The 27,476-nt window shown below is 39.4% G+C and overlaps 1 protein-coding gene across 4 annotated transcripts in view; it reads left to right on the top strand.

The window, feature by feature from the left end:
- The window catches only part of adamts3 (ADAM metallopeptidase with thrombospondin type 1 motif, 3), a 196,752-nt gene that overhangs the window by 76,428 nt on the left and 92,848 nt on the right, over positions 1 to 27,476 (top strand). For all 4 annotated transcript variants that reach the window (XM_056233352.1, XM_056233351.1, XM_056233349.1 and 1 more), the window contains exons 9-14: positions 908 to 1,051; positions 3,462 to 3,594; positions 6,621 to 6,734; positions 6,819 to 6,964; positions 7,857 to 8,032; positions 17,742 to 17,875. In XM_056233352.1, coding sequence (XP_056089327.1) covers positions 908 to 1,051; positions 3,462 to 3,594; positions 6,621 to 6,734; positions 6,819 to 6,964; positions 7,857 to 8,032; positions 17,742 to 17,875 — 847 coding nt within the window. The remainder of the gene's footprint in view (positions 1 to 907; positions 1,052 to 3,461; positions 3,595 to 6,620; positions 6,735 to 6,818; positions 6,965 to 7,856; positions 8,033 to 17,741; positions 17,876 to 27,476) is intronic.

Below are 27,476 nucleotides of genomic sequence, written 5' to 3'. Positions count from 1 at the left end.
GCAGGAATTCATCATATTAGAATGATTTCTCAAGGATCATAATTATGACTCTGAAGACTGGAGTAATGATGATGAAAATTCAGCTTTGCCATCACAGGAATAAATTACATTAATAATATATTCAAACAGAAAACAGTTATTTTAAATTGTAATAATGTTTCAAAATATGACTGTTTTTTTATTATAATTATTTGTATTAAATAAATGCAGCCTTGGTGAGCATAAGAGACTTCTTTTAAAAACATTTAAAGAATCTTCTCGATCCTAAACATTTCAACAGCAGTATATGAAAAATACATTATGCTACATCAATTAAACTGAAATATACAATATTACAGACCGACATATACATTATGACATGCACATTACTACTTTTATTCAGCAGGGATGCATTAAATTGAACCAAAAGTGACAGTATTTTTTTTTTTACATTGTTACAAAATATTTCCAACGTATAATTTTACATATTTAATAGACTTCTTTCAAAAACAAGAACAAATCTTACTGACCCCAGACTTTTAAATGCTTTTGTAGGTGTTTAGAAGTAGTATTGTTTGTTTTTCAGCATTTAATCAATCTCTTCTGGGCTTATTCATGTTTGATATTTAATATACATGAGTGAGATTTTGGTCCAATCAGATTTCATTGTGGGCGGCAATACTGCAAAAATAACCAACACATCTAGTTAGGCAAAATATTCAGATCATCAATAGTATAGCTTTTATTGCTTTGTTGTGTCTCGCCTGGTTAGGTCACAGTGTCCTTTTGTAATTTCATACCCGTTAATGATGATGTTGGGAGGTGAGGTGCGTCCCTGTTTAGATATAACTATGCTAATTGCGGTAGAAAATGTTACCATTGCTGCACTGAAATGTCCCTGTTTACCATAATCATGCCTGATCTGTAGACTGGGAATGGAGCATGACGGTCAGGGCAACCGCTGCGGTGACGAAACAGCCATGGGAAGTGTCATGGCTCCTCTGGTGCAAGCAGCCTTCCACCGCTACCACTGGTCAATGTGCAGTGGCCAAGAGCTGAAGAGATATATTCAGTGAGTTCACACTTCTCTCTTCTCACACCTCTCTTTGTTTTATCTAGAAACTGGAAGGCCTTGAACATATTTCATATTTTAAAAGGAAACATGTCTCTTCACAGGTATGCCTTATGATCAGGGTGCGATTTGTGTAAAAAGCAGAGGGAGGATGTTTTTAATTTAATTTTTTTTAATGAAAATAAATCAAGAAGCACAGTAGGTATTTTGTGGAGATGTTAAATGAACATGTATAGAATCATTTTGAACTTTAATGAAACAATATCGGAATATTTAGACAAAGTTTAATGTTTTAATCCATTTTTACATTTTAATTATGAGCGATTTACATAATTAGATCGAGATTAGATTAGTTTGAGCAGATTACCTCTGTACCTCTTGTTGGTTTCATATGGATTACATAATCAGAGAATAGACCTATCTGTTCAAATTTCAAGCTTTCTATAGACATATTTCTTATCGTGACTGAGGCAAGTAGCCTAGAGTTTCGGTTTATTTTTGTGACGCACTGCTGTTCAGGGAGATAGAGACGGCAGAATATGCATCCCGTTTGTTTTCTTCATTTTACAAAAGCACGTGAGTGTACATAAATAAAAATAGACATTTACAGTTTACATTTACTTACTCTTATCTGTATGACCAAAAAGTTTTTTAAGTTCTTGCCGCTGTTATGAGAAAAAAAATCCAAGGGAATGTGCCGGTGTGTTCGGCGATAGCTAATGTAACATGCCAGACATTTATTTTAGACATTTAATATGGCTTTTGATGAAGGAGCATTGATTTCTGGTGAGGGTACTGATTTTTTTCCCCCCCACCGGAGATACAAATAATTCAGCAGAATAATTGCATCCTGCCTATGATAAATATTTCTAATGAGTTATACTTGATTGTAAATATTGTCCTGTGCTTTAATTTGAGCTGTGCTTTGTTTGGTTTGACCTCAAGTTCAGTTGACTGTTTGTTTACCTGAATTAGAGTCAACAGTAGGTCATTTACTGCGAGAAAAAAGTGCAAGATCAAAGTTCTTTCATTCATGGATCGCCGTGATATCCGACAGTTTACATACAACATGACCAACAGAGATTAACTCTAAAACAACCTGTAATTGCTGCTTTAGCCATGATAATGATGGTGTTTGAACATTTGATGGTGCTCTGCACACGGTACACTTTGAAGTCATTCTTTATATAATTGCTTATATAATGCTAAACACACTCTTTTTTTTCTTAAAGAGACATATTGATAGACAGACATCATCATTATATGGACAAAAACGTATGAAACGGAGTCAGAAGTTTAATTTTTCGGTGAACTATCCCTTTAAGAAAAGATCATGACAGTTATGTGAATATGAATTGTCAATGAAAAAAAAAGTTATTAATGAGATGATGTGATCCAACAGCAAACTTCTCTCATCTGAGACCTGTTACATTATGATCTGGGCTAAAGGTTGTGGGTTGTATTTCTACAATAAACCTCTCAATTTGAGGTAATTTATTCATTTGAGCCCTCACTGATTCACTCAATCATTTCAGAAGACATCTAGTGCCACTTACGGATTTTTGAATTTATATACTTCTTAATGTTCAGGGTTAATCCTATCATGACTAAGAGCTGATGGGATATAAATTACCCATGAATCTTCGCAACTTACTGCAGCCAATACAAATGAGATGTTAAGTAGCTCTCTATGACAGGAAAAGCATTTTCACCGTTGTCTATTGAGTTTGAAGTGGTCACTATTCTCGGTAGTCTTCGAGCAGCGTAGAATGAATGTTTTTTCCATTCACATCAAGCAAATCGACTTGTTCTCAGAAGAAAATCTGCGTTTACCAATGCAATAGATTTGTGTGATCATTGTGTTTTACTCAACTCTCACATCACCTTTAACCTAAACAGTGCTCTTGAAGAAATGCTGATAATTAAGAGCGGACAGATTTATTTCTGATAATAAAAGGCTTCACTTTTACTGAAAATCCTTGCGCAGTTCATTATTCGCCTACTGTAAGTTTAAATTAGCCAGCGGTCAGTAGGAAACCTCTGAAGACCCTTTTTAAGTTCAAAATCTCTGTGGTTAGAAAGTTTAAAAGCACTTTCTCTGCATGTCCTGGCCTCACTCAGCACTTCATGATTTTTAACATTTACTGTAAATTATCTAATGCATGGAGATTAGGAAATGTGATTTAGTTCTTTCTTTGAGGGTTCAAAATGAGTTTCGCTTTAATGATATGAATCATATGAATCATCTAGAATGTATGAGTCTCATTTTCATTACACCATACTGTCCAATTCAGGCTTACTGTTTGCTACCAAACTTTAAATGTGGCTTCCAAAGTTTATAGGGCCATTCATTAAACACCTTTACTGGGTTTACTCAAACAGATGTTGCAACTTTGTTTGTTTTTCACAGTTCATATGACTGCCTGCTGGACGACCCCTTCAAACATGACTGGCCGCAGCTCCCTGAACTTCCCGGCATCAATTACTCCATGGATGAGCAGTGTCGCTTCGATTTTGGAGTTGGATACAAAATTTGTACTTCAGTGAGTGTAGCTGGAGGCTGTATTCTCCCTTGACAGACCTGATAAATGTCAGTCATTAAACCAAGCACCAAAAAGTCCATCTCCTAAATATTTAGTATTTTAACCAGTGCTCATTAAGGTCTCTGTCCAAGGTCTTTTAGATGGAAATGCTTAAAATATAAGTACTGTATATATATATATATATATATATATATATATATATAAGTGCTTTACATATATAAGTGCTTTATATATTTCTATGCCACGTTTCTCTTGTAAATAAGACCATTTTAAGAAAGACATCAGTTTCTGGCCTTTAAATTATACTTTTTTTAATGTTCTCTTAACCCCCCAAACCCTCCGCTCTAAACACTTTCAAGTGCAAAATGAATATGTGCTGCAAAGTCCCAATCACAGGTACAGTGTCAGGGAAAAGAGCCTCACACCTCGTTTATGGCCTGAAACTGAGAACCAGCAGATGGCAAGATGTTTGGCATTCTGTCATCAAAGGCTGTAACACTAGTAAACAAGAACACCATGCTGTGATTCTTCCTCCCAGCCCTCTGTCATGCCTAAATAACATATGCCCAGCTGTACACCATAGCCCAGCAAAAACTCACACCCTCATCATGAGATGTTCTATGACCCACTAATCATGCTTTAAATAGTTGTCTCTCTGTGGCCCATTGTCAGTGTCGATAGAAACAATTAGATTGTAATGGGATTGTAAACAAAATATTTGTCAGGAACTATTTGTTACTTCTCCCATCTGGAGTGTGACATTTTATTTAGCTCTCTGAGGAGTTTGTGGTACCAAAAAAGGTAATTTTGCAGCAAAAATATTCCATCTTTTACTCCATAACATGCCGTTCTTAGATTCTGGGCAAAGTGACATGACATCACATCAAAAACGGTGCTCACCCCCAAAAAGTGGCAATTTTAACATGCTATCAAAAATTATCTATGGGGTATTTTGCGCTAAACCTTCACATACATACTCTGGGGACATCAGAGACTTATTTTACATCTTGTAAAAAGGGCATAATAAATGCCCTTTAATAAGCATACCGGTTACGAACGTGCAAGGAGCTACGTTTGGCACATGCATGAAATACTATTACAGTTTTTTTCACCTTCATGTTGCTTCAAACCTGTATGACTTTTGTTCTGATTGTGTTTTATGGGCAATTACAATGAATGCTGACTGTTGCTTTGAAGCTTCAAAAAGGGTGTAAAAATTAATGACAGACTTTTCATTTTTGGGTGAACTATTACTTTAATTTATATGCAGTTAAAACATGATGAAACAGAAGTAGCGGCAGATTCTTTTTTTTCTGTATTGTGACTTACATCCAACGTACATATGATAAAGGAAAAATAAAAATACATAGGTTGGTACTTTTATCCATCAGATGTTGCTTGGATGGAGACCTGAATGTGAGCTTGTGGTCGATTGTAAGAAAGGAGTGGGGTTTATGGACTAAATGTTTGATTGGAGAGTTATGATATTTCTATTTACACACACAGAGGAATTGTTCTCAGTGAGGCCAATAATTTGGATTTTTAGAAAATAGACAGGGTGAATTGCCATTTCATGCCACCTTTAATAATACAGGTACTATATGGTAATCGATATTGGCTTCGACTATTGGTCAAATAAAGCACTGAGCCAGTGACAGAGCAGACAACTGATATCCTTTAGTCTAGCTGCTTGCCAAGGGACTTGTTAGAGACTTTAAATGGAAGTTCATTTATGCCTTCAACATAGTGCCGTTTCTCCCTTGGGCACATCCGTCCATTTATTAACCGTATGTCTGAACCTTCCTAGTTCCTACTCCACACGGCATTGCAAATAAGCAGAACTGTTTTGGTAAAGCACAGAGCTTAGAGATGAACCTTGTATTTCAGCTGTCATCCATTAGTTTCCTCTCCCAGTCTTGTGTTACAGGCTGGAATTTAAATTATTTGTTTCCCAAGAAAAAATATATATTGCAAATGTGAATTGTATTTTCAATTATTCACATTGTAATGTGTATGCCACATTCTCCTGTTGTGTTTAATGAAAAGAAAATGTAGTGAACAGAAGTCCAGCTGTGAATCAGCCTGGAGTGGACAACGTTATCATTCCTAAAATTATCTTCACTTTAGCTGTGTTCATATTAATTTGTCATAATCAATACCCTTATATTTAGTGATAAATGTCTGTTTCCCTGTTTCGTTTGAAAATAAATGTAACTTGGTTTATTGTGACCAACAGTCATGAAAATCGCATTGTAATGTTTTCATCTCATGTGCTTTAAACCCACAAACAAATGTGTAAGAAACCACAGCTGATGTGAATTAAAGGGATAGTCCGAGCAACAACAAAGAAATCACTATCATGTCATTCCAAACCTGTGCGACTTTCTTTCTTGTGAGATATTTTGAAGAATTTTGGTATAGCAAACTGATTTATTCCCATTGACTTCTATTGCATGTATGTACATAAAATTCAATGGAAACCAAACCTTTTTTTTTACCAACATTATTCAAAATATCATCTTTTGTGTTCTGTTGAAGAAATAAACCCATACAGGGAATTTTCATTTTTGGGAGGACTATCCCTTTAAGATAAATAAAATACTCAGAAACTCAAATCCTTTTTGGTAAATTTTATTGTGTACACAATGGTGTACACAACACTTTTTTTTGTTGACTCAGATTGTGGCATTTGCAGTAAACAGAAAATGCAAGCCCCCCCCCCCCACCCCCCAAAAGTCTGTATTCTCTTTTCTGTTCTTGGGTCCATTTCCTGGGTGTCTAGCAGTAACACTAGCTCCAGAGTGGCACTGGCAGTCTCTAGAGGGAAAATCAATTCAGTTTCTCTCTCTGTCTTTCCCCCCCTTTTTTTTTTTTTCAATTCAAGCTCGAGCGTGTTCCTAAGAGGAAAAGGATTGTCAGGTCTAATCTCTGGTGGAATTGTAGCTTTGTAGCTTGGCCAAAAAAGTTAAAAAATCTTTTAAATTTGTCTGGCCATTTAATTCTTGGGCACTTTTCCCTCTCTTCAGTTTCGCACTTTTGATCCATGCAAGCAGCTTTGGTGCAGTCATCCAGATAACCCTTACTTCTGCAAGACCAAGAAAGGACCACCATTGGATGGCACTGAATGTGCACCTGGGAAGGTAATTTCATGTGTCCACATTTTGCTGTGCCTATTTTGTCCTGTTGTTCCCAATTTGATTCTGTCTCACACCTTCCCCTTGTAGTGGTGCTACAAAGGTCACTGCATGTGGAAGAATGCCAACCAAGTGAAGCAAGATGGAGCCTGGGGCGCCTGGAGCAAGTATGGCTCCTGCTCTCGCTCCTGCGGGACAGGCGTCCGATTCAGAACCCGCCAGTGCAACAACCCTGTGTATGTTATCTACTGAATGCACAGTCAGGATTGCTAATGAAGCTTACTGGCACACTAGTGTACTCTTCATAACCAGATTCAGTTATCATATGGATGGCTGCAGTTTCTTAAAAATGAAAAGAACTATCTGTCTAGCAATAATGCATACAGACAGCAGGGGTGAACATGATTGACACTATCCAATGATAGGAAATGTCAATCACAAACTTTGCATTCTCCAGTAAGGTTAGTTTGTTCTTTATCTCTTTAATATTTCAAAACCTGTGTTTGAAGTCAGATCAAAAATAATGCATGAAATTATCTGATTACCTGTTTGTATCTCTAAATCTATTTTTTGATAAACATCTGCGCAGGGTGTTTTTAATCAGATAGTGCTGCCGTCTATGCTGTCTAAGTGTATTTTTCTTTTTGAAGTAGGGGTATTATAGAGTGGATGCTTCTTAATTAGCATGCATGCTTTGAGAATGAAAGAAGCAAGAGAACTAGGAATTTAGTTTTATTTATGCTAGCACATTAGTGTTCTAGTTGTGTAGAGGGTTTGTTTTAAGGACCTGTTAAACACCATTTGAGTTGAACAGATGTTCACACTTACAGAAAATATGCATGAATAAAATTTAAAGTGAGGCTTGTGATGTTATCAAAATTCAATCTATCTTTTGCATCGGTTGCCATTCGATCCAAACATTGCTTAGCTTTTCTGAATGTGGATCTATATATTTTATTTGATGAAAGAAGGGATAGATGTGTTTCTACTATCTGTTCACTTCATTGAAGTGATTCATTTAAACTTTGTTTAGATTAACTTTGGTTACTGACTGCTTTTTAAACCACACACTTGTATATTTAAAGTACTTTGTTGATCTTTATTTGATTATTATCTTTTGTCTGTTAGTCCATCTAATGGAGGTCAGGACTGTCCAGGGGTTAACTATGAGTACCAGCTGTGTAACATTGATGATTGCCCCAAACACTTTGAGGACTTCAGAGCACAGCAATGTCAACAACGCAACTCCCACTTTGAATACCAGAACACTAAACACCACTGGCTTCCCTACGAACACCCAGACGGTGAGTTTTTCAGATTTTAAAGCAGTGTAATTTGGGAAAATATATTTATATAATAGTGCCCAGTCCTAGGGCCCTATCTTGCACTCGGCGCAAATGACTTTGTACACTGACGCATGTATCATTCCTATTTTGCACCCGCGCAAAGCGGACTTTTCCCTCCACAGACGCACGTCTGTTAACTAAGAAATACACTTGCGCTCCCCGGGGCGGTTCAGCGCAAAGAGGAGGCGTGTTCCGGCGCAAACTTTCCTTCATGCTATTTTGCTGTTCTATAAAACAATTGCGCCACTGACCAGAAAAAAAGTAGTCTAAAGTCAGTGGCGCGTTGCGCGTTGTTCATCAAGCTATTTTAAGGGCGCATGCTTGGCCATAATCAATGTAGCGTGTGCACAACGCGCATACACTTTGATTCTCTCATCTAAGCAGCCGTTTTCATTTTTGCAAATCATACATTATTAGGCTACGATAGATAGATAGATAGATAGATAGATAGATAGATAGATAGATAGATAGATAGATAGATAGATTGATAGATTGATAGATTGATAGATAGATAGATTGATAGATAGATAGATAGATTGATAGATAGATAGATAGATAGATAGATAGATAGATAGATAGATAGATAGATAGATAGATAGATAGATAATTTATTGTAAAAGCATACATGAAGCTTACACATTTACGCAAATTATCATACACCTGTTTAACAGAAGTTAATTTGGGTGGGTTTCTCCATCCCCAATGTCACTTCTCTGTGTTTTACGGCCCTGACGAGAACGTTGCTCTCCTCGGCTGTGAACCGCTCCTGGCGCGCGCCTGGCAAATCCGCCGTTATAATAGGAATCCGCTTTAGAACAAGCGCGCCTGCTCTTAAAGGGAATGTGAGATGACGCTCTGATTGGTTTATTTCACGTTACGCCCAAACCACACCTATGAATAATGAAGCTACTTCGGACCAACCCCTTTTAGATTTGCGCCAGGCGCAAGAGGCATTTATCCCGCCGGGAAAATAGCAACAGCGCCGGGATCCGCCCACAAAGTTACTTGCGCTTTGCGCTTTGACACTTGCGTTTCAGATCGTTAAAATAGGGCCCCTAGAGTTTTATTGACCGAGTGACATTCCAAGAGCACTGAAATAGTGCAAAAGTTTTTCAGCAGCCTTGTTCTATATTTTTTTCCATATGAATTTTTAAATTGTCTGTGTTAAAGCGATATTAGCCATGAACCAAACCAACCAGTACAAGATGAACAACAACTTTACCCACTTTCCTTAGTGTGTGTGGCTCAAGAAGCCGTTTAGAGTGCTCTCACACATGAGGGGACAAAGTGTCGTTTTAAATGCTTTTGTCAAACTTTGCACTTTCTGCTGTTGCTTCATGTTGTGTCCATTGCCATTTATCTCTTTAAACCACAAAATGAAATGACCACATTGTTCAAAACTAAAGCCAGTGACATGTCAGTGACAGCCATTCCAGTTTAACCCTCTGGGGTCTGAAGTGTTTTCTGGGTCCTGGAGGTGTTTTGACATGCTCTGACATTTGTGCTTATTTCTGTTACTTGTGACATTTTCATGGCTAAAGTCTGATTACACATTGTAGCAGAATTTCTGCTGAATACAATGTCAGCAGCATGTATGTAAAAGTTTGTAGTTTGAGATAATGACGTTTATGCGTGGTTTGTGATAAAACACAAAAATATTGTCACTGAAATAAGGTCATGAAAACCATACTGATTATTTCTTCACAAGACTTTTGAAAATTGTATCACGTATCCTAGAATATTTGCTTCAAAACTATGTGAAAATCATCCTGCGTACTCATTTAGATAAAACAATATATTGATTTAAAATCTGTAAGACATGTTTTGTGTAAGAAAGCTTTATGCGAGGAGGCGTGAATCATCATGAATATAGATGTTTTTCACTCCTGAGAAAAACAAAGACCCTCCCATAATGGCCATATCAGGTGGGACCAGAACAAAGAATGAGTAGAGATTTAAAAAAGTATGGCTTTTTGATTGTTTGGATTTATTTACAACACAACATAATACAAAGATTCACAACAAAGGACAAAAAAGCACATTATTGAACACACTGATCTAAAGACAGAGACTTGAACAGTCACACACCTTTGTGCCATTCCTGAAACATAGTACATACCTGTCATTTCCAAGGTGTTTCATTTTACCATGTTCATGTACAGAGACTCATGTGAATGTTAAAGTCAGCAGGACTCATCAGTGGCATCTGGTCCCTGTAAAAAAAACACGAAACAACTGTAAACATGCTGATATCAAGAGAAACTATAGGGCTGCACGATTTTGGGAATACATTTTCGATTTTTCTGGTTAAAATTGTGATTTAGAATTAAAAAAAAAAAAAAAAAAAATATATATATATATATATATATATATATATATATATATATATATATATATATATATATATATATATATATATATATATATATATATTATGAACACCAGGTTTGGCATGCTGTAGGCATATACTTGTGGGCATATACTTGTAGGGCTGCATCAAATAATAATAACAATAGCCTATAGCAGGCGGCCTATAAATTGTTAAAAATTAACACTTCAGTAACACTACACTATAGAAAAATATATGGATTATCATAAGTAACTTCAAATGTTTTCATTCGTTATGACATTATGAAATTAGATTGGAGTAAAAACATTAAGCCTAATGTTTGGCACATTTTGCTTTTCAAACCCACAGTGCGAGTGACTCAAACTCACAGCGGGTGCAGAGAACATTTACTGAAGCGATCGAGCCGCTCCAAACTATTAAACATTATTGTTACCACATTATACATATCTATGTTTGAGCAGATATCCACAAACACAGTATTTAACAGTAAACACTGGTCTAAACATTATAATATTCACCATATAAGAGTAAACACTTAAACTAGCCTACTTTCATATCATGCTGTGTTTTATTATCGAACAAATAAAAACATCCTTGTGTCGTACATGTATATAAATTTAGCATTGAAAGGTTGCCTACCTGTCTATAGTTCATATTTCAACATGTTTCGGTCTATATATACTGTATATATACATACATTTTAGTCTAGCACCAGTTTAACTAGTAGCTACAATGTGAAGTTTATGCAACAATAACATGCTTACTATAATGAGTGGAAATTTCTTACCTTAAAATTCTTTCTCATCTTCAAATCGCGTTCTTCTAATTCTTCTGAGGTAAATCCAAGGTAAACAACACAGCACAAACACAGTCTTCCAAACAGTTCTCCAAACTCGATGAAAAGCAGAGGAGTACTGAAGTCTCTAATTCTTTGTTTAGAGTTAATGAGGGCGTTTACTGGTCTGCGTTCCTTCACGTGGACGATTTGCATGTCAATTGCTTGTGCGCGCTTGAGTGTGGTCACATTATAGCTAATGAGGACGCGTTTGAGAAACTGTACATCTCGTTGCTTTCTTACGGATTATCTAAACAGAGAATATTTTTTTTTGATATGATTTACATAATTTAAAAATAGAGACTTCAAGCTTTGTAAAGACACGTCTCATGTCAGTGTGGCCAGCATTCGCTGAGTTACAGATTATTATCTGTCGCATTTCAGAATAAACTTCACATTGAAAGAGACGGTAGAACGCGCATCATGTTTATTTTCTTTACTTTACAAAGAACACAACATTTTGTTTTTATTATTAGTGTACACAAATAAAAGAAGACATTAAACAATTTTGAATGATGTATAACACTTGCCTGTATGACAAAAATCGAAGGTGTTATTTTAGTCTCTTTTGCACTGATAAGAAAAAAGCGAGCTGGTCGCACCGGCGTGACCACCGACCCCAGAGGGTTAAAAACACATATTTTAGCATATTATATTGTATAATGTATTATTTGGCCCGAACGCCATCTATGCTTACCTTTTTTTTCAGCAGTGTTTTTTGTTCAAAAATATTTTTAGGGACACAGTAAGAAATTTAGGGACAGGTGAGGTAAGTTTTTTTTAAGACTGCAATGTTGCTGTATCACAATACGGCATACATATGCAATACTACACGAGCAGGAGTGCAATACAGCTCTGTATAAGCATGGTTGTAATTGTAAATGTGGTTGTACATGTTCCTAATTCTGGAACAAACCCTCTCTGGAGTTTAATAAAAAATATAGCACAAGGGTTAAAGCTGTTGTTTAAGGCTTATCTGGTTGTTATTGGCAACATGCTTGTTTCTTAAAGCTCATCTGGCTATTGGAAACATGCTTGTTTCTTTATGCTTATACACAGCATGTTGGCAATATTAATCAGATAAGTCAGCAACATGCTTATCTAGTGTATCAGTAACATGCTTGTTGCTTAAATGCACAGTAAGTACGTTTCGCCGCAGAGGTCTCTTATTCAAACAATAACAACGTTGTAGCTTGATAATCCCATGAAGAAGTGTGGAATAATGGGGATCGTCATTAGAGGTGGGAATCTCTAGGCACCTCACGATTCGATTACAATTCAGAGGACTACGATGCGATGCTAAAACGATTATTGATGCATCTTTTTTGTGTGTGACTACTTGGTACTTTTAAAGCAAAGTATTTATAATGACCCATAAAGAATTTTCTTCCAATACTTCCTATATTCATTTTATTAATAAAACAAATAGAAAGTGATTTGGCAAGTCAACTGTAGGTTACATTTGCCAGCATATGTCCCAACATTGGAAAGAACCAACAGGAAAATAAATGTGTCCCTGTACTAGCAGCATACTTGTAATAAATTAATACAAACTTCACCATTATTCTGAATCTCTAACATTTAATAATAGACTTCTAACCAACATCCTCCTGTTATGTGCAATGAGCAATATAATCCTTCAGCCAAAAAAACAAACAAAAAACAAATAAACATTTTGCTGTAGCAAAATCACAAAACAGCTTTCGTTCAAAAATATAGAATTATGTACCAGCAGCTCTCATACAAAAATAATGCTTGTGGACTTATTCTGAATAATTAGTAACATACAAAGCTGCTCTTATACACAACTAAATAATAAAGAGTTATGACTTTAATTTTTTTCTGTATACCACAATCAAAAACAGCTTATACAAAAAAAGTAAATGAAGATCTGCAGAGAGCACAGTCAAAATGTAACTTTTTGTGACTGGCACTGATACACACTGTGACTGTGGAGGGCAGTACAGTAAACCTACGTATAACATACGGTTTACAGCATCTAAGAATCAATTTTTTGCCCCACCCCTAGTCGTCATCTACACAGCCGATGGAATCAGTCTGATGAGAACAGAAATTATGTTCATGAATAAGGAAGCACATTGTTTTTCTTGGATTCTTCAGGAGTAAAATCGACAACCAAGGATAACGAGGATATGCAACTTTGACAGGCGAAGCAATGATATGGACCACTTCATTGGTTAAATGGTGGATTTATCTTGATTTAAACATTGTTGGAAACATTTGGGATAATGCAAGTACACCTCAACAACATATATAACTTTGTTCTAGTGATTTTTGGATATTTTAATGCAAAATTCTTACATATTTGTGCCTTAAAGATATCTAGGTATCAGCATCACACCTGTTGCATTAAGCCATCCAGCTGTTATCATTGTTGATTATGTCTGTGTGAACTGGAAGTTGTCACCGACATTACTTCAGTATTGTGACATATTTTCAAGCAAAGAGGATATTAGAAGAGGAAATCGTCTCAGGTTACGTCTGTAACCATAGTTCCCTGAGATAGGGAACGAGACGATGCGTCGATGACGCTTTGGGAACGCCTCCAGCGTGAATGCGTTTGAATCATCTATGTCAACTAGTCCAATGGAAAGAATAAGCGTCACGGGCGGGTGCCGTCATGACCAGGAAGAGATAAAGCGCATCCGGTGCAAACCGGCATTAGCTTCGAAAATTGCCGAAGCAAGTCGATCACAGGGATGGAGGAAATATGGCAGGGCGACGCATCGTCTCCCTGCCATACTTCAGGTCCAGGTCCAAGCTGTAAAACCTTACGAACGTGAGCGGTGTGGACCAGCCCACCGCATCACAAACGTCTTGGAGAGAAACCCCAAATAATAAGGCTTTAGAGGCCGCCATACCCCTCGTAGATTGAGCTCTGACCGCCAAAGGACACGGCTGGTCAGAGTACTCGTAAACGAGTGAAATAACCTCGACTACCCACTTACTGACCATCTGCTTAGAAGCAGGAAGACCTTTCTTGGGTGATCCAAAGAAAACAAATAGCTGGTTGGATTTTCTCCACGGAGAAGTCCGATAAACATAAGTGTCTAGTGCTTGCACTGGACACAAGAGGTTCAGCTTTTCCTGGTCCGAAGAGGTAAAAGGAGGAGGACAGAAAACCTGCAGCACAATAGGCCTCGGAATCGTGGTTGCCACCTTAGGGATGTATCCCTGTTTTGGAAATAAGAATGCCTTGACCATCCCCGGTGCAAACTCAAGGCAAGTAGGGGAAACCGAAAGGGCCTGAAGGTCTCCGACTCTTTTGAGGGACGAAATAGCTAGCAGAAAGATGGTCTTAAAAGTAAGAAATTTCTCTGAAACCGAATCTAAGGGCTCGAATGGAGCCCTAGACATGCCTTCTAAAACTATTGCAAGGTCCCAAGCCGGCACCCTAGTGCGAGTTGCAGGCCTCAGCTTCAATGTGCCACGAAGGAAACGTGTGATCGGGGGTCTCGACCCAACGATGTACCACCCACCAGGGCGTTGAAAGCTGCTTTGTCCGCCACATATACCTTGAGCGTGGACGGACATAAACCTGACGTAAAGCGCTTTTGCAGAAACTCAAGTACTGTGTTCACTGAACAGTTAACTGGATCCCACTGACGCTGGTGACACCAAGAAGTGAAAACTCTCCATTTAAGTGCATAAAGTTTCCTCATAGCGGGAGCTCTGGAGCTTAGAATGGTCTCAACAACCTCGGTTGAGAGACCACTCTCTATGAGTTGGGCCCCCTCAGGGACCAAACCCACAGTTTCCAAATCCCCTGCCGGGGGTGCAATATTGCACCCCCTGCCTGAGACGGGAGGTCTCTCCTGATCGGGATCTCCAAGGGAGGGGAGATCGAGGAGAAGAAATCTCCTTCATCGAGGAGAAGAATTAGGTCCGCAAACCAAATTCAGCTCGGCCACCGTGGTCCTACTAGCAGTAGGCTTATTCCATCCTGGCGGATTATCTCCAGAACTCCTGGGAGCAGAGCAACAGGGGAAATTGCGTACAGACACATCTGCACCATAGCATCCAGCCCCAAGGGCAGCCCCAAATAAATCTCTCGTATTTGCTCCACCGCCTCGGGGTGGAGTCTCCAGTCCCCTGGCCTCAGCCCCTGCCTCGACAGGGTGTCTGCTCCCATATTCTGGCCCCCTGGAATATACATTGCCCTCAGAGAGCGTATTTTCCCGAGGAACCAAAAAAGAGGCCACCAGCGTGTTGTCTGTCCAGAGCAACACATGATGGCCCCTCAGGTCTGGGAGGACATGTCTCAACATATTGAAGACGAGCATCATCTCTAGGCAATTCATGTGTCAAGAGAGATGATGACTCCTCCACAAGCCCTGAGCTGAGCGGCCTTCCAATACCGCTCCCCAGTCGGTGAGGGAAGCATCTGTTGAGATAGCAACTCGATGGCAAAGAGCTCCCAACACCGGAACCTGGGACAAGAACCAGTGTTTCCTCCATATAACCAAGGCGCGGGGATACTGCCGCGTGATCTTGATCGTACGGAGTGGGTTTCCCCTCGGGGAGAACCCTCTGGTCCTGAGCCACCACTGCAAAGGTCTCACGTACAGCAGGCCAAAGGGTATCACATTGGACGCTGCTGCCCTGAGGCCTAACAGTCTCTCCAGTTTCACAGTGCGTGACTGGCCTAGCCTTAGCTCTTTTGTGGCAGTAATGATAACAGCTACACGAGCGGGTGACAGAATGGCTCGCATCGTGACTGAATCCCAAACCACTCCAAGAAAAGTGGTCCTATGTACTGGAGAAAGCACACTCTTCTTGGTATTGAGCCTCAACCCCAACCTTCGCATATGAGCGAGGACGACATCTCGATGCCGAACCGCTAACTGTTCTGATTCCGCTAGAATCAGCCAGTCGTCTATGCAATTCAGAATGCGTATGCACTGGAGCCTGGACGGGGCCAGAGCTGCATCTACGCACTTCGTGAATGTGTGGGATAATAGAGCTAGACCGAAAGGAAGTGCCTGATACTGGTGTTCTTTGCCCCTGAAAGAAAACCTCAGGAACCTCCTGTAACAGGGCCTTTACCTCTTGCTCCATTACCAGAGCCTGCTCGGCAGGCACTACCATGAGCAACACCCCGTTTTAGCCTGGAGGACGAGAACCAAACTGGAATCTGCCTCTTGCTACTAACTGCAGGACCCATATAGATATATTTGGCAGTAGCTTCCGCGCTGCCAGAAAATCTACCAAGGGAACCAGCCTCTCGAGGCTGGCCTCTGGTGTAGTTGAGACAGCCAGTTTGGGGACCTGAAGCATACTGGCAGGAACAACCCGAACTGACTGTTTTCGAACCCCCCTCAGAGGGCGCGAGTCTGACGCAATGTCGAGTTGACACTGCGCCAAAGGCTCGCTGGAGACCGCTGCGCCCTGAAGCACCAAGGGTGGCGGGGTTGCCAGAACGGTCTCGTGAGGACACCGAAATGGAACGGGCACCGTATAATGAGGTGTTTCACCGTTTCACCCTGGTTGGGGCTGCCCTCACTGGTCTGACGCCGATGGCGCCATTTCTTCTGAGCCGAAGCCTTCTCAGCGTGAAAAACGGCCCTCGGAACCGGCTTCTGCTTCGAAGGCTTTGGCTGCTGTGGTGCGTATGAGAAACTAGACGGCTGGAGCTGCTCACGCCTAGCACCCCCACGACTTGACCTACTTACTCACCACTCGTCTCTCAGCTCTCTCTCTCGGTGCAGACCACGCTGAACCACACCCCCCTCGCCACAGATGGGCAGCGAGTTCTTGCCCCGAACAGAACCATACCGCCAATCCAAACTGTATGCTAATTGTCAATCATCTTTGACGATAGTGGTCCTAACAGAATTGTCTACATTACCATGTTAATATTCAGACACTATATGACTATTAATTTCATTGCATTCCATTACTATGTGCTGAATTCTGTCATCATTTACTCGCCCTCATGTTGTTCCAAACCTGTATGGCGTGACATGATGACATGAGGGTGAGTAAATAATTAAATAATTAAAATTTTTGGGTAAACTGTCCCTTTGAAAAGTAAACTTTTTCTGTTGACTTGGGTGGAACCAAGTAGCCAGTTGCAATGTGAAACCTAATTTGCATATGTTAAATGTTTTAGGGAGTTATTCTAATGTTATTTTATATAAGTTCAAGAGTTCAATAGGTTGTCAGATGTCAGACCTGTGCTCATTTTTCACATTAACACAAGTCAATTTTAATGCACTTGAATAATTAATCGGCTCAAAGCTTGTGTAGATCAAGACCTGTAAGAACACATTTTCATTTTCCTTGAATATTACATTACACTATTCTTTATGCATGATTACACACCAGTTTTACTGGTTGAATATTATTGTTTTCTCATAACTTAATTTTATTTTAATAGACCTATAGCAGACAACAATGTATGTAATGTAATTTCTGGTCTTTCTTATTAAATATTTCTTCATGTTTTTCTATATTGTCAGCCAACAAAAGGTGTCACCTTTATTGCCAGTCGAGAGAAACAGGTGACGTGGCTTACATGAAGCAACTGATGCATGATGGGACAAAGTGCTCTTACAAAGACCCGTACAGCATCTGTGTGCGTGGAGAGTGTGTGGTAAGTGTTTGAATTGCATTATGCATTAACTTATTTCACGGTTGCATACTTACTTTTGCAGATATTATAACCTTAACAATCATCTACTTCAAACAGAAATGAATTTCTTTGAAAGATTTCATGTCATGAACTTTGCAAACTTTTGATAATCCAGCCACTAGATTATCTTCTGAGTCTCTTATAATAAACCAGCCTGGTATTGATTGATTGATTGATTACTAATAAAATCCTGTGCACTCTGACTCGTGGAGGTTGTGTAGCAGCTAGCCAAGAATGAACCAGCAGATTTTCTCCAGCTCTTGCCAGTTTAATTTACATCAGATTGGCCGTGAACAGTCCTTGTGCACTTAATGATCATGCTATCATAAGCTGCGGCTCACTTTCAAAATCAGTATTTTTCTCTTTAACTCTTTCCCCACCATTGATGGAATTTTCTATAATTTATGACAATACTTTCCCACCAGTGATGGAATTTTCTATAATTTATGACAACACTTTCCCACCAGTGATGGAATTTTCCCGGCAATCCATGTTTTCACTGTTATACGCTAGGGGCGCTATTGCACATCTTCTGAAAGAGGACCGGATCTTCAGGTCAAAACACAGGTGAAAAATAAGCAGAAACAAGTGAAGGAAGCATTGCTTACACACATGTAAAATAACGCAAAAAATTAAACATCAAACAGCATATAGATCAAAGCTGCCTAACATTACCGAATGAAATGTTGACCCATAAGGAGCTACAGGACTGTGCAAGTTTTGGGGGTGGCATCTAGGGATGTCACAATGTTAGATTTTTCACACCACGGTTATTGTGGCCAAAAGAATTCACGATATCGATATATCGCAATATCTATAGAAACCTTGGGGGAAAAAGTTATCAGTCAAATTAATTTTTACTTTATTTAGTTTTTCTTTTTTACCCATCAAACATAAGGATACTGATAAACACAAGGCACCATGTCCTTTACTATGAAGTAGGCTAGTGACTCAGTGATGGCCGTGTCCTCACATGCACTAGCCATGTCTGCTTTCTTTTCTCCTTTTCACAGACTCAAAAATTGTCTGCTGACCTGAGACTCTGTCTCTGGCTTTCTCTGTCTTCTTTGAAGCTCCCTATGAAATTATTATTAGTGGTATTAACAAGCGATTTTTATTTGTCATTACACTATGCCCAATATACTAGCGTTATACTAGCTTTATAGGCTAAACTGTTTTTAGAGATAAAACTATTTACATTCGATAATCATGAAAACAAATCTCAGATAACGGTTGACTAGGTAACAATGTGTAATTAGACCAAAGGTTCATTTTGCGCCGGAGTTCTCCTTTAACCCTCTGGGGTCTAAAGTGTTTTTGGGGTCCTTGAGATGTTTTGACATGCACTGACATTTGTGCTTTTTTCAGTTGCTTATAAACATATTAATGGCAAAGGTGTAATTATGGTGTAATTAGCACAAACAGGGCTACCATAATATGTGAGAAACATGTACCGTAAAACTTCAAATAATAGCCCGGGCTTTTATTTTCCCAAATCGCTGAACTGCACCGGCTTGTATTTGAGACAGGCGTCTATATGAGACAGGCCTTTATAATTTAGTGTTGAGATGCTGTTCACTGAGTGTAGAGGCCTAGAGTCTCTAATCTCTAAAAATCTCCAAATCCTCCACGTGAAACTGCGGTCTTCCGACCTTTTACTATTGTGTCAATTGATTTTGATTAATATGCGCGAGGGAGAGAGAGCAAGACAGCGCTCGTGTTGTTTGAAGACGTCAGAGTGGGCGCACACGGCCGGGGCGCTCTCTCTGCTCGTTATGCGCCCTGTCAAGCGCAGGATGTTTCATGTTTGTTATTGTTTTGGTCTGTGAAACTGCACGTTGCCAATTTGCCAATTTTCATTGTCCTGTCACGACCGGCTCAAAGCCGTGGCAAATGAAATGGAGGACACAGTGATTGGATTGCAAAAGAAAATAACTTTTATTCACATAATTAGAAAAATGTATAAAACAATAAAACGTGGTCGTCTGTAATGCCTGACAAAGGGCATGGGTGTAAATGTATCAGCCAGAGCAAACCAAAATACTAACCAAAGAAACTAACCGAGCCCAAATCAAACATAAATCGAACACAAAGTAAACCGGAGGAAAGACCTTTCTGTGTACACCAGTCAGTCTAAACATTTATAGAGGGATGAACAGGTGGACATCGTTCCGTTGATGAGTCTCCTAGCCACACCCACTAGCTCGCCGTAACAGGAAGAGAAGAGACTCGTCACACACTCCCCCTAAAAAACACACAAAAAAAAAAAAACACAGCGACTTCACAAACTCGTCCAAAACCCAAACAAAACCCACCACTCAGAATTCAAACAGTCCAAGTAAGCGAACTTATTCCAACTCTGGATCCTTCCCAGTCTTATCAGCTCTCCAAGTCCTTCTAGCAACCCCGGCACCTAGGAAGCAAATTAAGAAAAGAACAGAGACACAAAACAGGGAAATGGAACAAATCCTAACACTAGACTACATGAATACGAGATAAGGCATCAGCAGTTACATTCTCTGAACCTTTAATGTGGCGAATATCTAGCAGGTATCCCTGTAAAAATAAGCACCACCTCATTAACCTCTGGTTTGGGTTCTGTAACGAGTGAAGGAAAACTAAAGGGTTGTGATCAGTAAAAACCACCAGGGGTCCCTCAGACGAACCCACGTACACTTCAAAGTGTTGTAAAGCCCAAATCAAAGCAAGCGCCTCCTTTTCAATCACCGAATAATTCAGTTGATAAGAATTAAACTTCCTAGAAAAGAATCCAACCGGATGATCAACTCCATCTTCGTAAGTCTGTAACAGAACGGCACCAGCACCCACATTGCTGGCATCCACTTGCAATCGAAACGCCTGATCAAACTTTGGAGCTTTCAAAACAGGATCCTCTGTAAGAAGGATTTTAACTTTTTCAAAGGCTTGCTGACAGACCCCTGTCCAACAAAAGTCTACTCCACCCCGCAATAAACTTGTCAGGGGGGCCACCACAGTAGAAAAATTTCTACAAAAACAACGATAAAATCCCACCATTCCAAGAAATCGCATAAGTTCTTTCTTTGTGGTAGATGTAGGGTAGTTATCAATCGTTTCCACTTTTGCACGGACAGGGCGCACTTGGCCTTGGCCAACCACTTTCCCCAAGTAAACTACGGTAGCCTTTGCAAACTCACATTTTAACAAATTAACCGTCAAATTTGCCATCACAAGTCGATCAAATAGTGCTCTAATTTGTATAACATGTTCTTCCCAAGTTTGACTATACACAATGACATCGTCCAAGTACACAGCGCATCCCCTCAAGCCAGAAATCACTCGGTTCATTAAACGCTGGAAAGTTGCGGGAGCATTTCGCAACCCGAAACTCATAACATTGTACGAAAATAATCCTGATGGAATAATGAAAGCAGAAATTTCCCGAGCTCTTTCAGTTAAAGGCACCTGCCAGTAACCTTTTAATAGATCAAACTTGCTAACAAATTTAGCATTTCCCACCTGGTCAATACAGTCCTCAATTCGAGGCAATGGAAATGAATCAGGTTTCGTTACGGCATTCACCTATCGGTAATCCGTACAAAATCTGAATGATCCATCAGATTTATTCACCAGCAATGAGGGAGAAGCCCAACTCGAAAAAGAAGGTTCAGCAATATGATTTTACAACATATATTCAACTTCCTTCTCTAATTGTTGCTTTTTATTTGCAGAAACTCGGTAATAGCGCTGATGAATTGGAGCCGAATTTCCTACATCAATGTCGTGTTCAATAAGACTTGTACGAGATGGAGTATCAGGAAATAGTGCAATATACTCAAAAATCAGATTAATCAAATCGGTACGCTGCCCCTCTGTTAAATGACTAAACCGTTCAGACAAAGAACGTAACGCTTCTGAATTGTGTAAACGACCCTGAAGAATAGAATCTCCAGGATCAATCTCATCCTGATCCCCACCTATCATAATGGAAGTGGTTGCCAACTCAGCATCACCGCAAAAAGAATCTGTAAGCAACACAGATTTAATACTAGGATTAGTTATATCAACGTCGTCTGGACTTATTTCAGTGTCAACAAATTCTTCAGAACCATAAAAAGGCTTTAACAAATTTACATGACACACTCTAGTCTTCTTTTTCCGATCTGGCGTATTAATCACATAATTAAGATCCGAAATTTTACGAGCAACAGTATAAGGACCCACAAATTTAGCCTGAAATGGTGATCTCACAATAGGTAACAAAGCAAGAACTTGATCACCCAATTGGAATGAACGCAATTCTGTACGACGATCAAAAAGTCGTTTCATCCGATCCTGTGCTTTACTCAAAGATGCTTTTGCCAATTGACAGGCTTCGAAAATTCGTCTGCGAAAATCACTTACATACGCTAAAAGGTTTTTTGGTGGATCAGCTTTTTTCCAATCTGCAGTCAAAATAGACAAGGGGCCCCGCACCTCATGACCAAAAACAAGGTCATTCGGACTAAATCCGGTACCCTCCTGAGCGGCTTCTCGAGCTGACATCATTAACCAGGGTAAACCCACTTCCCAATCCTGATTCATCTGAACACAGTAAGATCTCAATAAAGACTTTAATGTTTGGTGAAACCTTTCCAGTGCTCCCTGACTTTGAGCGTGATAGGCACTGGAAAGATTATGTTGAATATTAAGCCGTTTCAAAACTTGACCAAACAAATTGGAAGTAAAATTACTCTCCTGATCAGACTGAATAACTCGTGGTACTCCGAACACTGATATAAACTGGGTCAGTGCTTTTACAACTAACCTTGCGGTTATCGAACGTAACGGGTACACAGCTGGATTAGAGCCCTGCACGGGCCTCAAATCTAGGCCCTAGCCCGGCCCTGGCCCGAGACGCTCAGGCCCTAGCCCGGCCCGTGTCCGACAGCTCATTAGAATGATCAGCCCGAGTCCGACCCGAGCCCGTAAAAAAAAAAAAAAAAAAAAAAAAAAAAAAAAAATATTCACAGCCTGCCCTATGTTGCAGTCAGTAAAACAGATATTTTTTGTTCTCAATGGCAAAGTATTTACCAGTAAGTTTATTTTCATTTCTTTATAAAGTTAATTTAGAAAAATGTTTTTTTTTTTTTTATGACGACCAAGCAGCCGACAGTGAGTTAAACATGTTTGATCCATTTATAGCCTCTCAAATCAACACTTTACTTGGCTACAATACAATCCATATATATAAAACAACTTAAGCATATCACACAGACAGTTAACGTTTGTTTAAACGTTTATTGTCATTTTTGAAAAGCTGAGGCAAACTGCTCTGCTGCTCAGTCGCAACAGCGCTCGCAAACTAAATGAGTTTACAATACAATACAGAGAATGCAATCTAAACAAATCAAATAAATTACATTAAAAACAAACATGCAGGTTTATCTTACCTCAAAAATCAAGTCTTCACTACAGAACATGGCCATTCTTATTTCCAATAGTTTTCAACAGACTCATGAAAATAAAGTCCAATCAAACAAAAAACAACCTCCTAACATGGCTAAGAACAGTCTCAGAGCATCGTGAAGAAAAAGCACAGCATCCACAGTGGAAGGTTTTAATCCAGTCGTACTTTTTCCAGCTGCGCTGAAGTCACGCTCGCCACCGGGACACTAAACACAGAACGAGCCGGTCGCACGAATCTCAGATCGCGCCGCCGGGAAACCTGTGCGTGTGCGTGAGCAGACTGTCATGTGTCAGTCATGTCAGTGTGATAGGTTATAAAACATCTTTCTATGTTTGCTTTTCAATCGTCATCTTCTCATATTTTATTTTAATTAATGTCTAAAATAGGCTATAAAAAAAGATAAGCCTAAAACAGGCCCGAGGCCCGGCCCGCGTGTGAACTATGACGTGAAAATTGGCCCGAAGCCCGGCCCTAGAAGCGTAAATAAGTCGGGGCCCGTCGGGCTCGGGCTGAAATGCAGGCCTCTAAGCTGGATATCTAGTCACTTGGCACATAATCGTAAGCAAATATTCATTCCCTGCCTTTGACCGAGGTAATGGCCCAACACAATCCACAATAAGATGGTCAAAAGGTTGACTAATAGCAGGAATTGGATACAAAGGGGCAGGCTTTATACACTGATTTGGTTTTCCTGTAAGTTGACATGTTTGACATAACTTAATATAGTTCGACACATCACGCTTCAACTTTGGCCAAAAAAAATGTCTCAAAAGCAACTTATATGTTTTTTTCACTCCCAAATGTCCAGAGCTGTCATGAGCCGCTTTTAAAACAAGTTTCCGAAGAGACTGAGGGACTACAATTTGTAGAACCGGATCACCAATCACAAATTCTCCGTGCGGCACCCACTTCCGGACCAACACATCTTCCTCTATATAATACCCAGAGGGAAGATTTACGATTTCATCATACGAGACAACTCGATCAAACAGTTCAACAAGCATAATATCAGCCTTTTGCTCTTTAATCAACTCATCGCGTGACACAGACAAGAAAGAAGGGACTTCTAGAGGTGTACTTAACTTCTCTAGTTTCAGATGTAACACCAGCGGGGATTTTACTCACAGACCTGGTTATCACGCACGACGGAAAACCATCCAAAGAACAGGTAAAAACATCATCACTCGCGTCAACCATCGACACAGATGGTGTGACCACCAAATTCGGTGAAATATTCTGCCAAACTCGTTCACCAGCCAAATCATTTCCCAAGATCACCTGCACTCCGTCCACAGGCAAGCAGGAACGCACAGCAACTTCCACCTCTCCCTGGATTAAGTCAGAATGTAAAACAATTTTATGTAATGGAACAGATATCACATTCAACCCAATACCCCTAATCAACACATTGTTCCCAGTGTAAGAGTCATTTGAAAAAGATAATATAGACTCTAGGACAAATGTCTCTGATGAACCCGTGTCACGGAGAATTTTGACCGGTATATCTTCCATCGAATTTACCAATCTGACAGAACCAACTGTGATAAATGGAGAAAATGTTGAACAACATAACAAGGAACTCTTCTGTACATTATTTACTTCTGAAATAGCCAAAACAACAGGTTTTACTGAAGATGACTTAGATTTCAACAATGGACACATTCTTCCAGTGACCAAACTCATAACAATAATTGCAGACGTTTTCTCTATCGTTTCCTCCCACAAAGCCAAGACGCTGTTTGTCCGATATACCACCAAAAGGTTTTGGAGGTCTATTAAAGTCATGCCATGACTCTCTCTTAAAATGTTCTCCAACATTTTTGTAGCCAAAAGAGGTTTTGTGAATCAATGAAAATTCATCGGCTATAACAGCCCCCTCATTTGCGGTGTCCGGTTTACGCTCACTAATATATGTTGCTACACGCTGCGACACAGAGTTTTTAAATTGTTCAAGCAAAATCAACTCTTTTAAATCATCTAACGTTTTCACGTCAGAAGCTGCACACCAACGATTGAAGTGAAATATCAAGTACAAACTCAACATGCGTTTGACTATCGGTTTTCTTCCAGGACCTAAATTTTTGCCTATATGCCTCTGGGACCAACTCGTATGCCCTTAATACAGCATTCTTAACAGTCAAATAGTCCTTAGCATTTTCCACATTCAGAGACAAGTATGCTTCTTGAGCTTTCCCTGTAAAAACCGACTGTAACATAAGCGTGCATTCCTCATCTGGCCAATTTCGTGCTTCTGACACGCGTTCAAACAACAAAAAGAAACGTTCAACATCTTTCTCGTCAAATTTAGGTATCAACCTCATATTAGTCACTACATCAAATTTACACGAAGCCAAATCACGTTTTACATCTTCTGTTAAATGACCAGATTTGATCAGATCTAACCGGTAACGTTCCAGTTCAAGCTGTTGTTGTTGTAACTGTAATTTAGACATCTAAAGGCGATTTTGTGCCTCTAGCATTTCTTTTTTAGTATCTGTTTGAATTAACAACAATTGTTTTTGTTGTTCAAATGTCAGATGAGACACTGGTGCCGCAGCACTAACAAAACCTAACGCATCTTCCAAAGATTGAGATTCCAAAACTCCGCATTCAAATAACTCAGTCTTAATCACAGTTTTAATACTATCCTTTAGACGTTTATCTTGACTTGACAAACTAATTTTATAATGAGTTGAAAGTTCTACTAACTGATCTTTAGAAAAATCATCCAACAGAACTTCAGACGGAGCACTAATAAATTCCTCAACCTTTGAATCCATGATAAAACAAGAGTAGCCTACGGTTAACCAATTTACAAAAATATATCTGAGGGGTAGAAAGTGGATACACAATCCCTCTAACTAAATTTCTAAATTATCTAAACATATCCCTAATCTTCGTACAGTTACTTGCAGCGGGTTTTTATACACTGTAAACCAGTGTTTGAAATGGCAACCGATTAACAAGTTACCATCACAAAACACGGACGTGTTCCCGAGACAACTGCTCTAGCTGCTTTCACCATACAGAAAAAAACAAACTAAAATAAAAAAAATTCGGAGCATCCCGTTAAGGATATCCCGCTAAACCTAACCAGGGAAAGCATATCCACAAAAACTCCCCTCAAACATACCAAAAGAAATAGTCAATACTTACCGAAGTCAACTTCCATGAAGTAGGCTAGGCCTAACCAAAAAAAAAAAAAAAAACCAATCACTAAAATCCTCCACGAAATTTCAAAATTCAATATTCAACAAATATTACTACGAAAAAAAAACACATCTAACGAATTAATCATCGGATTAACGAAATAAACTACTTAACCAAAGTTCTTAACCAAACAAAGTTTTAGACGAGCCCCCACATTTGTCACGACCGGCTCAAAGCCGTGGCAAATGAAATGGACACAGTGATTGGATTGCAAAAGAAAATAACTTTTATTCACATAATTAGAAAAATGTATAAAACAATAAAACGTGGTCGTCTGTAGGCCTAATGCCTGACAAAGGGCATGGGTGTAAATGTATCAGCCAGAGCAAACCAAAATACTAACCAAAGAAACTAACCGAGCCCAAATCAAACATAAATCGAACACAAAGTAAACCGGAGGAAAGACCTTTCTGTGTACACCAGTCAGTCTAAACATTTATAGAGGGATGAACAGGTGGACATCGTTCCGTTGATGAGTCTCCTAGCCACACCCACTAGCTCACCGTAACAGGAAGAGAAGAGACTCGTCACAGTCCATTGCACTCGTTCCTGTTGCATGTGCTCAAACCGGCAACCCGTGTGAGCGCCGTCCAGTCTGAGGAGCAGGTGGCGAGAGAAACGACGATCTCCGATATTTTTAATTCGACTGCAGTACCTATTTCGACCACTAGTCATTCTTACATATCGGTTCGCGTACCCCGAAGTGATCAAATAAAACAAAATTCTGTATCCAAATTTATAGGCAAGACAAGTAGTTTGTTTAGGCATGGGTTGTATGGAATTACAAACCTGCGCACATATTTTCAAAAGCACATAACTATAGAATTAATTCTGAATGTGCATGTGAACGCCGTCAGCGTTAATCACAGGTTCGCGTTTAAAGTCGATCATTCTGTAAGGGAAAGAGTTAAACATCTATTGTTT

This window comes from Rhinichthys klamathensis, unplaced genomic scaffold, assembly GCF_029890125.1.
Source record: "Rhinichthys klamathensis goyatoka isolate OS25496 unplaced genomic scaffold, OSU_Roscu_1.1 h1tg000369l_1, whole genome shotgun sequence".
Lineage (NCBI taxonomy): Eukaryota > Metazoa > Chordata > Actinopteri > Cypriniformes > Leuciscidae > Rhinichthys > Rhinichthys klamathensis.
Note: the sequence above shows the minus strand (reverse complement) of the source record. Positions and strands in the feature narration are given on the sequence as shown.